Source organism: Phaenicophaeus curvirostris, chromosome 1 (genome assembly GCF_032191515.1).
Source record: "Phaenicophaeus curvirostris isolate KB17595 chromosome 1, BPBGC_Pcur_1.0, whole genome shotgun sequence".
In the NCBI taxonomy this organism is placed as follows: Eukaryota; Metazoa; Chordata; class Aves; order Cuculiformes; family Cuculidae; genus Phaenicophaeus; species Phaenicophaeus curvirostris.
The window spans coordinates 6,826,213-6,840,169 of record NC_091392.1 but is presented as its reverse complement, the minus strand read 5'-3'; the positions used below and the strand labels follow the sequence as shown (position 1 = coordinate 6,840,169).

The following is a 13,957-nucleotide window of genomic DNA, read 5'->3' as shown; positions in this document are numbered from 1 at the left end:
AATTGATAAAAATCATTAATGCTGCTCCCTGGCAGATTCAGTTCCATGCATTTGTACACACCTTGGTTCACCTTGTAACACAAGATGCACCATTTCGTTGGGGCTGGGGAGTGCTCAGAGCTGCTGCCTCAAACACTGCTGACAGGTTCCTGGCTACTGACCTCAGACAGGCACCTCATCCTGGTGAGCATCAGTGAAGCTGTGTCCATCTGGAACAGCTAAATGCCTGGCCCTTGGAAAATTACTTGGCTGGGTTTACAAATACAGTTATAACAGAAAAGATAATTTCCTAGTATGCGTTGAATTGCGTGCAAGTAGAAATCTATTCTAATATATATACTATGTCACCTGTGATTACAGATCTACATTTCAGATAACCCAATGATGTAAGAAATTTGGAAAAGTGAGGGTTACACTACATTAAGCAAGCTAATAATAAGGAGTAATATTGATTTTTTTTTTCCTAAAGAGATTAAACAGAAACAAGGATTTGTAAATCAACTGGTCACAAAATTGGTGCTACCCACCACCCAGCTGGTTTGCTGGACTTTGTGCACTGCTGATGTTCCCATGCAAGTTCTTCTGCAGAACCCTGGGCTGAAATGTAGGGCCACAAAACCAGATTAAAAATGTACAGAGCACTATTCGTCTCACACTGCCAGTAGAAAAGCTTCTAACAACATCTTCATGCCTGAACATTACCAGCAGATAATGGATTAGCATGGTTTCTTAGGGCCTCCCATGGGGTATTTAAGCCCAGAGCCACCTCTATTAGATGCTCCAGGCTTCTCTATAGCACACCTGGCTCTTTGCACCTGTGCTTTATCCCTTTGCCCTGTCTACTCTGCTCTTGTTTGAGGTGACCTTAACATTGAGAGACTACAGATGGTAACAAGAAATTTTAACTTCAAATCATGGGTTTTAACTGATTTCAGAAAGAGGGAGAAGAAAATAAAGTAGTATGAACATCATTTCCCTCCCCCCTGCCAGATGGATGTGATGGGAAGATCAGGTCAGCCGCAGCATATCATGCAGCTGATGGGATCCTGATCTTCTCAGTCACAGAAGTCAAAAATGGAGAAGAAGAGGCAGACAGTGGCATCTCAGGTCACCACTCCTCAGGAAAGACGAGACATGTGTTGAGTCACAGAGAACTAAACCATGGCAACTCCATACGAACAGAGCCAGTTCTAATCCTCTAAAGATCTCCTCTTTGTTCTGGCTTGATTTGGGTGAGACTACTCTCGAAACATCTCAGTTCCCAATTTCACAACAGGCCATCCCATCAGGCCTGGAGGTGCATTTTTAACTACTTGACGAGGATTTTGCAGACTGCAGCACTCAAGACAAATACCTCTCACATATCCCATCTTTTGAGCTAAAGAACAAAACCATAACAAGAAGAGCTGGCAATTTTGACACAAAAATATCATCAGTTTCAGTACTTACAATTGCATGACCAGGTATAAATGATTCGGGCTCTCATAGATGTCTTCCAGGGCAACTATATTTTCATGCTTAATCCTAAAGAAAGATAAGACAAGATAAGATAAGATGAAATACTGACTTTTACTTCTTTACATGGCTGCAAAACATAGAGCTATATTTTATTTAGACACTACTTGTCAGTGCTTTATTCAACATCATAAAATATAATCTTGATCAAAGTAAAGGGTGAGGATTGCTTCACAGCCCAGAATACTGCTATTAGTCATAGAAAATTACTTCAGTCCTCTCTGAAGCCAAAATATTTAAGGGTTAAGTATCTGGGACATTAGGGGTTTACAGTTTCCATGTCAGATGCATGAAGATGGTTGGCTGGAGGTTGAAGTCTCAGGAGAGCAGCAAAGCGGAGTGTGGGCTGGCAGGGAGAAGGCAGGGATTTTCCCCCACACAGAAGCTGCACAAGTAGGCAGCAACCGTATGACAGCCTCATGCTCCTTCCCACCCAATTCTCCCTGCTCCAATGGCAAATCTGGTCTGGACCCTCAGATTTCCCCGTGCCATTATTAAGTACCACGTATTTTCAGTGCAACAGCTCCAAGCATCTTCATGAGGTTTTTATACCCTCATCATTCCCACCAATCATTCCCACTGAGCCTCTCATCAAAAATGTTAGCTTTAAAGAGAAAAATCATCTCTATAAGCTCACATCTAATTAACTACTAGAGCAATGCCTCTCTGGGTTTGCTCCTTAAATTCTTAAAAATAATTTCAAAGGATACATTTAACTCATGCAAACCCCATAGAGACTACCAGCAGAACCCAAGGGGTCAGAATATTAATTACACCAATTGCAGACAACCATTTTAAGTGCAAGAGAAACCTGGGAAATGCTAAGCAGAGACCACCCATTAACCAACAGATGGACTTATTCAGAAAGAAATTAAAAGTGCATCATCTCTACATGTTTTAAGGTTCAAGTAGCTTAATTAAAATGTTTAATCATGTGTCAGGACCTCATCCTCAATGATCCCAAGTGCCTTAGCATCTTGTGTGAAGACGCTGAGAGCAGAAGGTGCCCTGCATCCGCCAGGATCTTTCCTATAAAAACAGAGACTAATCTAATTTCCTTTGAATTCACTGATTATGTTATGACTGACCTGAATTTATGCCCGTAAGCAGTCATCAAAAGCTGCATTCGTATAAGGACCTTTGTGCACAGGGAATTTGACAACAATAAGTGAACTAAATACAACACGTCACAGGATGTCAGAGAAACAAATACTTAAGTAAACTCCTCGCTCTACATAAATATCTGGAAAATCCCATGATATCTTTGCAAAATTTCCCAGGTAGACTGCATTACAAATTAAGTTCTTAATATTGACAAAAGGAAACCAATACACCACCCACTCGGCTTTACACAGCACATGTTTGGAAACCTTTATTTTGCTGTGCACGTGGTCCCTCAAGGGTTACAGTTTGGGCAAGGGCAGTCTTGCATTGCTCAAGTTAGTCAAAGGTACACTAGGATCCCAAATGAGATTTCAAGTGAGTAGTCACTTTTAATGGAAATTATTGTATGTATTTCCCCATTTTCCTCTATGCACACACGCACTTGTGCACTTTATACCATTACGATCAAGGAGGCAGTTTTAATACAAATAATATTCCATCTGTTTAGGGTCTCCAACTTAAGTCTGCAGTGTGGTTTTTACCACACACATATTAATGCTTTGCACTTCCATTTTTGAGAACCTCAGGGGTTCTACAAACCAAACTAACCTCCTCTGAGACAGCTGTCAGCAACACATAACGGTCACACACGTGGCAAATGGGTGGGTTACCCACAAAGGCAACCAGCCAGGGAGGCAAAAGCCAGAGAAGAGCTCATCAGACATGCAACACCACACACTGAGAACTGCCACAAGACCCTCTTATTTGCAATCCCTTTCTTATTTGCAAAACAAATGGGGACTGCATCACTGCACTCTCTGAAGGTAGATGAGCTTGCTCAGTTTAAAAGTGATGGGGGTGAAGTGTTTAGTCTTGCCACTGCAGAATCCTCTATATTGAGCCATTCTTCCCCTCTTTGAAATCAGATGCAGGATATGAGTGCCTGGGATTCAGGGAGATGGTAAATATAAACTGTAATCCAGAAGAAGGCAGCAGAAGCTGAATCACCCCCAAAGCATAAAGAGAGAAATCCCCTGTAGGGATGAGAGTACTTGGAAGATGATGTTCCTTTCAGATGTGATGCCTGCACACATCAGCCACCCCAACTGCTGGCGGCCGCTGCACTGGAGGGGCTTGCTGAGATGGGAAGGAGGCTTTTTTTCCCACTTTCTCTCAGCTTCCAAAAGACCAACAAGACCTTAATCATGGAGTTACACAGTGCTTAATATTCCTGGTGATGTCCACATCACACCCCTGCAAATGAAGCAGCATGTCCCACACAGAATTTCTCTACTCAGACGGAATCTCAAATGACAAAGTATTTAAAAGAAAACTGAATTTTTAAAAGAAAAAAATGAAGGAAATCAGTTGGGGAGAAACCCACGGTTTGGATCAAGTTGTGGGTTGTGATGCTGAAGCTGCATCAGAGCAGCCGTGGGCTTCCCAGCAGAGGTCACTGCAGCCAGCAGCTGCCTGCTCCTCTGTCCTTCACTCGGAGCTCCTTTCTTCTCCTTAAAATTGGGCAAGCAATTACCTAGAGCCTCGCTATGCAATAATCAACCCTTCAGGGATGAATACTATTCACAACAATAACACTTCAGTGTTTGGAAATTGGGTATGGTATCAACTTCGCATTTTGCTGATGCCACGAAGGCCAACAGGGACCGGGACAAGTCTGTCCCACTCCTCTGTGAGTGGATGAGCCGTGATGGGCATCGGGGAAGGACTGAATGGATGCTTGTGAGACCTCATCTGGAGTACTGTGTCCAGTTCTGGAATCCTCAACGTAAGAAGGATATGGAGCTGTTGGAACGAGTCCAGAGAAGGGCTACAAAGATGATCTGAGGGCTGGAGCACCTTCCCTATGAGGACAGGCTGAGAGAGTTGGGGTTGTTCAGCCTGGAGAAGAGAAGGCTCCAAGCAGACCTTATAGCGAACTTCCCGTACTTGAAAGGAGCCTACAAAAAAGCTGGAGAGGGACTATTCATAAAGGCTTGTGGTGACAGGACAAGGGAGAATGGATATAAACTGGAGAAAGGTAGATTTAGACTAGACATTAGGAAGAATTTCTTCACCATGAGAGTGGTGAGACAACTGGCACAGGTTGCCCAGGGAAGTTGTGGCTGCCCCATCCCTGGAGGTGTTCAAGGCCAGGTTGTATGGGCCTTGGGCAGCCTGATCTAGTGGGATGTCCCTGCCCATGGCAGGGGGAGTGTAACCAGATGAACTTTAAGGTTCTTTCCAACCCTAACTATTCAATGATTCTACTGGCTTACATGGGTGCTCAGGTGCATCAAGAGCTGAGGAAAGCACTGTGCAATGGCAGATAGTTGATGGTCATAGATCAGGAAGGATCTATGGCTTAATTAACTCTGCTTTTATACCCCTCTAGAAGCACTGAGTGAATCTCTATAAAGTTCAGAGTATTCATTCTGCTAAGCCTCCAAATACCTTCATGCAGCCCCAGCTGTGATTTCGCTTAGCTGCAATATTCACTGGACTATCTGACCTCCTCAAGACCTGACAGGTTTTATTTTTCAAAAAGGTGCTGCTCTCATTTTACAAAAGGGGAAGCGGCGAGCAGGAAAGCTAGAAATTCTTCTGTGATCAAATGAGATGAGGGAGCAGAAGGGGCCGAGAAACCAGATCTCTTGACCCTAGAGAATTATCATAACTAACAGGCCATATTAATAAAACCCCTTCTGCTTCCCATCTCAGTGAGAGGATCTTCACTGCACTTCTCTGCAGCCTTTTTCTCCTCTCTGTCTTCCCTCTCTGGCCTCCCTCCTTCCTGCCATATGGCTCCTATGCTGCAATAGAAAGACCTTCCCTGGATTAACTCTGCGCAAAGCAATGCATCAGTGTTGTTGCAGTACTTGATGGTGCAGCATTATGGCTGTAGCAGAGGAGACAGGGGTTGGGGTGACAGCAGCTTCCATGAATTGTTTCAAAAAATAGAAGAAAAGCCCCAAAAATGAACCTCAAAACAAAGGCTTGGTTAAAGCAAATTTATCAGACTACATAAATTGTTATGAACAAGGAAACATCCAGCTAAGGCAATCTCCCTTACTACCTTTTCAACCTCTCCTTCATCACACTCGCTGTTCTTACCAATGTTCTCCCTTCTTCCTGGAAGACCCCAGGTGCTGCTCTCATCTCCTATACCCTGGCATGTCCCAGCAAATTCCCCCATCTGTGACATGAAGGGCACTGTGCCATCTCTGGCCGCTGATAGTTAGCTCATTTTCATCAATGACAGAAAGAAGGTGTCTAGAAATAAAAATACAAACCAATACTTTAACCAAGTCTCTCAAAACTCTTAACCCTACAAGCCCCATGAGATCCTGCAATCCAAGGGACAAAGAAGAGCAAAATAAATCTAGAAGCAACTGTTAAGGAAATTTAAGTATACAAAACCCATGAGGAGTGATTAATACCAGTAAGAAACCAGGACAGAAACCGAATGAAAAGATAAATTCACCATTTTCAGATTGGCACTGGTTTGGATGCTGTGCTGGAGGCAGAAATGAGCCACAAGGCTTGCTGCAACCATGCAAAAATATCAAGTTTCCTGTCTGGCCTTTCAGGTCTGTGATTCTGCCCATATGCTGTTACAAACATGTCAGCAACACAAATCATTGGGGGCAACGTTGCACCTGAGCAATATTTTAACTTATAAGCAGCCAGCCTAGACTTAAAGGACCAAACTGAACTGGGCAACAAATGACTTTGGGTTACTCGTCTGAGCTCCGCAGCTGTGCAAACGAAGGCTCATGGAAAAGCACTGGATCTGCGGCAGAGTCCCAAGCACAGACTGGTCCCTTTTGTTTGCTGTAGAGTCATTGCACAAAAGCACTGATAGGGAAATTGTGTTTTTCCTCCGACTGCTACAGCATTCAGTGTTCCTGAAAAGCAGACATTTTTGCCTCTGAAGGAGCTGAAACCTGTCTCTGAAACAGAATCACAGAATCACAGAATCACCAGGTTGGAAGAGACCCACCGGATCATCGAGTCCAACCGTTCCTATCAAACACTAAACCATATCCCTCAGAAACAGGACTCGGTTTGACCAGGAGTGGCATTTGGCCCTGTGTGACAGTTTCCATCATGCCAAATTGGGTGACTTGTGGTGTTGGACTAGCGGTGAGTACGTGGCACGGGACTTCAGTGATGCTAAAATCCACCCTTGCCACTGAGCTGCCACCTCCCACTCACTGCCAGCAGAAGGACACTGGTCCCATAGACCAGAACTGAACCTAATGGGTAAAACTCACTTCAACACTGGGGGGGGATCAAAAAAATTCAATGGGCTTTTGGCTAGACATTGCTTTTAAGAAGCAAAGGATTAAAATGTGGAAGTTTATGCACCTTAAAGAAACTAAATCTTTTAGTGACTGAGCTTCCTTGAATCCTGTGTTCAGTTCTGGGCCCCTCACCACAAGAAGGATGTTGAGGCTCTGGAGCGAGTCCAGAGAAGAGCAACAAAGCTGGTGAGGGGGCTGGAGAACAGGCCTTATGAGGAGCGGCTGAGAGAGCTGGGGGTGTTTAGCCTGGAGAAGAGGAGGCTGAGGGGAGACCTCATTGCTCTCTATAACTACCTGAAAGGACGTTGTAGAGAGGAGGGTGCTGGCCTCTTCTCCCAAGTGACAGGGGACAGGACAAGAGGGAATGGCCTCAAGCTCCGCCAGGGAAGATTTAGGCTGGACATTAGGAAAAAATTCTTCACAGAAAGGGTCATTGGGCACTGGCAGAGGCTGCCCAGGGAGGTGGTTGAGTCACCTTCCCTGGAGGTGTTTAAGGCACGGGTGGACGAGGTGCTAAGGGGCATGGTTTAGTGTTTGATAGGAATGGTTTGACTCGATGATCTGGTGGGTCTCTTCCAACCTGGTGATTCTATGATTCTATGATTCCTGTACATCTCTGACAGCTCCTGACCATACCAGAGGCCAAACTGCTGTAAAAAAACTGATTACAAATTGCAGCAGATCGGTAATTAGAGGGGTAGCATTCTGCACAGAGCAAAGCAGAGGACTTAGATTTCGCTGTTGCTTTGGTTATCAAGCTGCTGGGAGAGCATGTTAAATATCCCAGCTACATAGGCATGCTATAAACTCTGATTGAATCACTTCCATTAACAACTATCATATTTAAAAGTGAAAACTAGGATAACTTAGGAGAGCACTATACAAAAACCTTGGGCAAACGTGAAAGCCTTTTAAGTAGGGCAGTTTTCCTATTCAACAACTCTTTCTGAGTTAGTTACATTTGCAAGATGTGACATTTAATGCTGCACCTCTATGAACAGCACATGTCATGGATAAAATGCCACAAGAAAGCAAAAAAAAATTGTGAAAGCCAGAACTAACAAAGGCCAAGTCTGTAAGGATTTGTAGCTTTGAGTAACCAAGTGTCCTTGCAAATAAATGTTCCATTATTTCCACATATAACCTGCAAAGAGTTTTACCAGCAGCATAAGGGTTACTGGTCTTGATAAATTCACTAGATGCCCAAAGGAAGAGATTAAATCACAGCTTCTGCTCTGTAGGACATAGAAGACACCTTTGTTCAGCTGTCTTATTTGGTTGAAACAAGCCAATAATTTCAACAAATACTAGGATAGTCTCACATATATTCACACAGACTGATAATATCACAATAGGTTTTCCACATGGAAGGAAACTACTAAAAAATCTTCAAGATGGCTCATAATGATGTGAGAACTCATGGGAACAAACTAGCCCACTCCCAAGGGGAAAATGTGACAAGTCTGCTAAGAGGGGAAAGGGGTGAGATTGCAAGGGTTGGTAAAGCGAAGGAAACCAATAGTTGTCCTGGCAAAGGCTGGCTAACTGCAGCAAAGCTCTGCCTGCCATTCCTAGTCTGGAAAAACTTCCAAATACTGATGCTGCCCATGGGATTTGCAGTGCCTTACCTCAATGTAAGGACTCTTATAATTTGGACCGGTGAAAATAAACAGGATATGTATGATGTGTGGCACCAATTCTCTAACTCTACCCTCTCCCTTTCTTATCCATAGGCCCCACACATCCTCCAGGATGGGTATTTTACAGATCGATACTCCCCATATAGCTTCACTGATATTTGCATGAGCAGAATTCATGACACATCTCTCATTGTCCAGGTTTCCCTCCCATACGGACCTTCTGGTGTGCAAAGAAGAAACATAAGCTCCAGTCCAAGCCTTTTTTTGCACAGTCAATATTTATCAGTTCTTTCTGATCCACAGACCCTTTGGTATCTTGTAAAAAGCGACATTAATAGCAGCTCTTTCCCCCTTAAACAGGGCAAAACCTGTCTTGTGGAATTTTATATCACAGATTGAAAGCTTTTGTCTTATTGATAATTTCAGTCCATTTAATGGTATTGTCTTTTATACTACCATTGCTTAATTCGGAAAAAGTCTGCTGGCAGCACTGTATGATGACTTTAAGCAGCTACAAGCAGTTCACAAGAAGAACGTAAGAATTGCACAGCTTGAGGCTGTTCACAGTAAAGCTTACAGAGGGAAAAAGGGTGTTGTTTTATTTTGCCTTCTTTGAAACACAAAAATGAAGTTCTGGGTTGGAAGAGCACAAATTTAAAAATGTTCATGCCAACATGGAGTTGCATCCTTGGATTAGTATTATCCAAGGGTTTGGCAGCATGTGGTGAATAAAAGGCTATCAGGTTCATGCCACCGAGTCAACCCCCCACCCCCACCCCGAAATGGACATCTTCAAAGACAACTTTAGAAGAAAGGTGGAAGGTTGAATGGCACTGACATTTATTTCTGCTGCTTGATACCCAATGCACTGTTCCTCCACCCCACAGTCAACAAGAACACTGTACTAGTGACAGGTTCTGCAGCTACAGAAAGGGCTTTGCTCTCCGCCCTCTCAAATCAGCAGTCTCCCTCTCTCTCACTCACAAACATGCAAATAATGTGAAAGTTAGCAAAACCTCAACTAGACACAGAGCAGAGACATGAACAAAACCAAGCAGATGTCATTTTTTCTTAGTGAAGGTGGCTCTACAGAGTTTACAAAGACAAAACATCTGCTTTTTCTCTACTAGTGCATTTAGATTGCTGGGGGGTTTAGAGGCTATATCTTTAATTTGCTTATTGAAAGAGCTGGAGGAGGTTTAGCGGATTCTGTGTTGAATATTCCCTTGCATTAAAAATAAGAGAACATGTGTTTATGAGCAGAAACAGAAATGGTGCTAACTATGTTTCACAGCCAGACGGTGGTTTTGACCTCCTCTGATCTCCTACCACCGTGATACCTTTTGTTCCCACCCACATTGCTCATATCACCTTGCTTGATCTAATGACTGGGCAAGGGAGAGCTAATTCCAGCACAAAGCCAGATGGTTCAGTGCCCATATGTTGAATGCCTGACCAGATTAGCTAAATCTCTGTGGCTGGAATGCCGAAGAGTTGAACTTTGAGGTCATATGTTGTCTCCAAACCACAGTCTGCTCATAATACATGAAGGAAATTAGTATCTTTACTAGTATCTTTAAGATCTCTATGCTTCTGTCAGGTTTATTGGAACACAAAGGAAACAGCATAATAGAGTCCCGTCTGCTTTGAAAAACTGGCCAGAAGAGAAAGACCTTGAATGCCCTAGGAGATGGGACACAAAGGCAGGCATGGAGAGATGATTCACTTCATACACCTTCCCTCAGCTGTGACTGAAGAGGGGACTGTGATAAAAAAAGTCCTAGTGCTGCTAGGAAGTGGCAAGTGGCTCAGAGCAGGCATTCAAAGGAAGCAGGGGCAGCCAAAATGCAGGAGAGAGACCGATGCTCGCCAAGCTGTGTAGTTCTCTACATGCTGTAGAGAAGGGACGCTGTCCAGAGGGACCTTAACAGGCTTGAGAGGCAGGTCCGTGTGACCCAGAAAGCCAGCTATACCCTGGGCTGCATCAAAAGAAGTGTGGCCAGCAGGTCGAGGGAGGTGATTCCCCCATCTACTCCACTCTTCTGACACCCCACCTGGAGTACTGTGTCCAGCTCTGGAGCCCTCAGCACAGGAAAGATAGATCTGTTGGTGCTGGTCCAGAGAAGGACCAAAAAGGTACTCAGAGGGCTGGAACATCCTATGATTCTATGAAAAGACCCACTTCTATTTGCTGTAGAATATGGTGAAGTTTTTTAAATAAACATTTTATGCCAATTGAGTTAATTCAGGACCTTACACTTGAATTTGGCATATAATTTCCTATACACAAACAAATGAGCCAGGATGGGATTTGTCCTGAGCCCGTGTCCTAGCAGGATGCTGGCTGTTTCTGCCATCAGTGCAGCTCTCTTCTCCAGGGCTTACATGAGGATATAACCCACTACACAGAGGAGAAATGATGTGGAGATGTCAGGAAGCCTTGTCTCATGCTTTTACAACTTGACCTCTCTCCATTTAATCTTTCAGATCCTACTCACCACCTCTGTGATCTCCAGTTACTCTTCAAGAGTGAAGATCTTTAAATCTTCCCAAATATTTTGACGGTGTTTCTTCCCCAGCACTGGGTGTCTTCTACTGCGACTGCTAGCCTTACATACCACGTTCATAAAATATTCTCATATGATTTCACAGTGATAATGTCAAGTTGGAGATATTTCGCAGCTGGAAACCTGAGCTGTGTAGTTAAGCAGCTCACTGGCTGTGACAAAACCTACCCACATACACCTCACAGTTTCTGATCCATTCCCTACTTTGTGTTATACTCCCTAGTAGTGTAATTCTTCTCTTCATCTCTAATTTCTCTAGAAGCCATGAGCAGAGACTGGTCTGGCTCCTTCACGGCCAGAGGCATTTGCAGTCTGTGTGGTGGCGCGCACCACACTGCACAGCAGTACAGCTTGAAGAAGAGGGGACTGTTTGCTCGTCTTAAAAAATATCTTGGTTCCCTCTTGGGAAGGAGACAGAGGTGTATGAACCTCCTCAGGCCCAAAGTACAAGTATTTTCCTCCAGGAAGTGCATCAGGCATGATGCAAAAAGGATGGTGGAGGCAGCATCCTGCCCGTTTCTGAAACAACAACTGTTGTGCCAGGTAAGCTGCTGAGTCCATTAAACATGCAATGAGTGAGCCCACAGGCTGAGGCTATGCCCTGATCTGCTTCGTACTGGATCACAACAGAACTGAGATAGAGGCTGAACATCTCTGGCACAGACATATGGGTTTTTGCAAGGCCCTGGTAGAACTTCATAATCCCACATAAGTTCATTATAATAAATTAATATAGGCCCTTCAAGAATAAAAATTAGGTATTCCTAGATTGCACATCTGTAGATGGGTGCTGACCTTGTGTCCACTTGTCCCAAGTATTTTCATGTGAATGCTGTAAATACCTTTAAAGTAAAAGAAATTCAAGTTCTGGGTTTTCTATTACAATTACAGCTCCAGCAGGAAGACTAGAATCAAATAACTTCTGAAATCCCTGGATTCCTACATTAGGACCTGCAGCCCATTTAAGTCATCAGGAATATCCCCATGTCAGTGCCATCCCTGATTTCAGGAGTACCATTGATTTCCATGAGAAGCAGACCAACCCATCAGAACGACAGTTTCCAAGTGGTGGATCCCAAAAGGCAGTTTTCAAAAAGGCTTGCAAAGCTTGAGCAAAAACCTCCAGACTGTTTAATTTGAAACACATCAAAACAAATATCAATGATGAATTAATCATTAAAGGTGAAAAAGTAAAAGTAGTGGCTGCAAGAATTGCAATGCCAAAACCAGTGAACCATTTTTTAGTTGTTGGCAGCAGCCAGTGTGGAGGAGTGTGGATTTACATGTGCAGCCAGTAATTATAGCTGATTCCCACTCCTTTGCTGGAGAGCTGCAAGGAGTTTCATGCAATTAAAGGTGGTGAGCAGCTCCTGGGCTGAGGTGGGTTGCTCTGGAGAGGTTTCACGCAATGACAGGTGAAGAAAAAAGAAGGCTTTATTTGAAAAACCTTTGAAAAACATTGCCCTAAAGGATGACTGACACTCTTGGAAAGGTGATCTGGTTGTGGACAGAGCAACAATCCTTGTACCTTGCCTCACAAAATGAGAAGCTCTTGTTAGTCTACAGTGAATGAAGAGCCGAATAACTGGTATAATGTTCTTTTTGTAGCCTCCTCATTCTCAGATAAGTGCAATGTGTACATGTACATTCAGTTATATCTGAAGCCTGGCAGCGGGTACTACAATTCTGAAAAGAAAGCTCTGCCATCCGTGAAAAACCTATTTGACACAGAGACAGGGATGTTGTTGTCTACTGTTATCTCCTTCGCTGGTTTGAATACATACTAATGAAGGGTGAATGTTATACAACTCACACACCTGTATAGATAAATTAACCAAACCCAAGGATAACTGGCTGTTTGGACAAGCACAAGACTGCAAGATGTAATAAAAGCAAGTATTTCATTCCATTATGTAGGAAATAAATGTAGCTATCACCCAGGAGATGTGACAGAGCTAAGACTGCCAGCTGTGGCTTGTACAGGTTCTTTAGCTGTTGGGTTACCCTAGCCTTGGAGAGGTGGACCTATACTGCTGATTATAAGGACAAGTAACAGTACAAAAGTGAAGACTATTTATGTACTCAGTGGACAGCAATGTAACCAAAGGGGCACTCTGGCTAACAGCACAAAGCAGAGCTGTGCTTTACAGTCATATCCAAAGTGATTTACACCTTAAAACTGCATTTTCTCCACAAGAGAAGAAGATAAGCAAACGGTCAACCAAGTACAAATGACATCCTGAGCATAAGCTTATCGCTCCTCGATGAACCTCGTGAGTCCCCGCATGCTCAGCTCTGTAGAATGGGCTACCACGTATTGTTGATAGGTAGCCTAGAAAATCACAAGCCTTGATTGTGTCCTGTCAGCTTGAGTGTGTGCATAATAATTAAAGCCCATTACAGTTCCTCAGTGCCTGGCCAACACTGTCAGATTTGCTCAGCTGCAGTTATGTCCTACGAGGAAGAACAGCAAATGATATCCACAAGTGGTGGGAGATACTATGGGTACAGAGGTTATAATAATAATCACTTTGCTTCTCCTAGCACGTCTGGTTTTGAGTCTTAATCAAGTATTTGTGTCATTAGGACCACTGTGCATCAGCTCTGCTTGCTAGCACCCTGCCCACCTGGCTGGCCCTAAGGCCCTGTGCCCAGGGAGTGGAGAAGCCAGCAGACCAGGATGCTGGAGCACAGCTCTCTCCAGGCTCCGGGGCAATCCTTAGTTGGCATCTTGGCAGTGGTCTGACTCAAATGCTCAGTCTGCAGGGATGAACCACATGACAAATTCATCAGCAGCAACCTGCCAGAAAAAAAACCTCCTTCCCAT

The 13,957-nt window shown here is 43.8% G+C and overlaps 1 protein-coding gene across 4 annotated transcripts in view; it reads right to left on the bottom strand.

Moving 5' to 3' along the window:
- Positions 1-13,957, bottom strand: part of CAMK1D (calcium/calmodulin dependent protein kinase ID) — a 231,728-nt gene that overhangs the window by 90,284 nt on the left and 127,487 nt on the right. For all 4 annotated transcript variants that reach the window (XM_069871533.1, XM_069871701.1, XM_069871789.1 and 1 more), the window contains one exon: positions 1,450-1,524. In XM_069871533.1, coding sequence (XP_069727634.1) covers positions 1,450-1,524 — 75 coding nt within the window. The remainder of the gene's footprint in view (positions 1-1,449; positions 1,525-13,957) is intronic.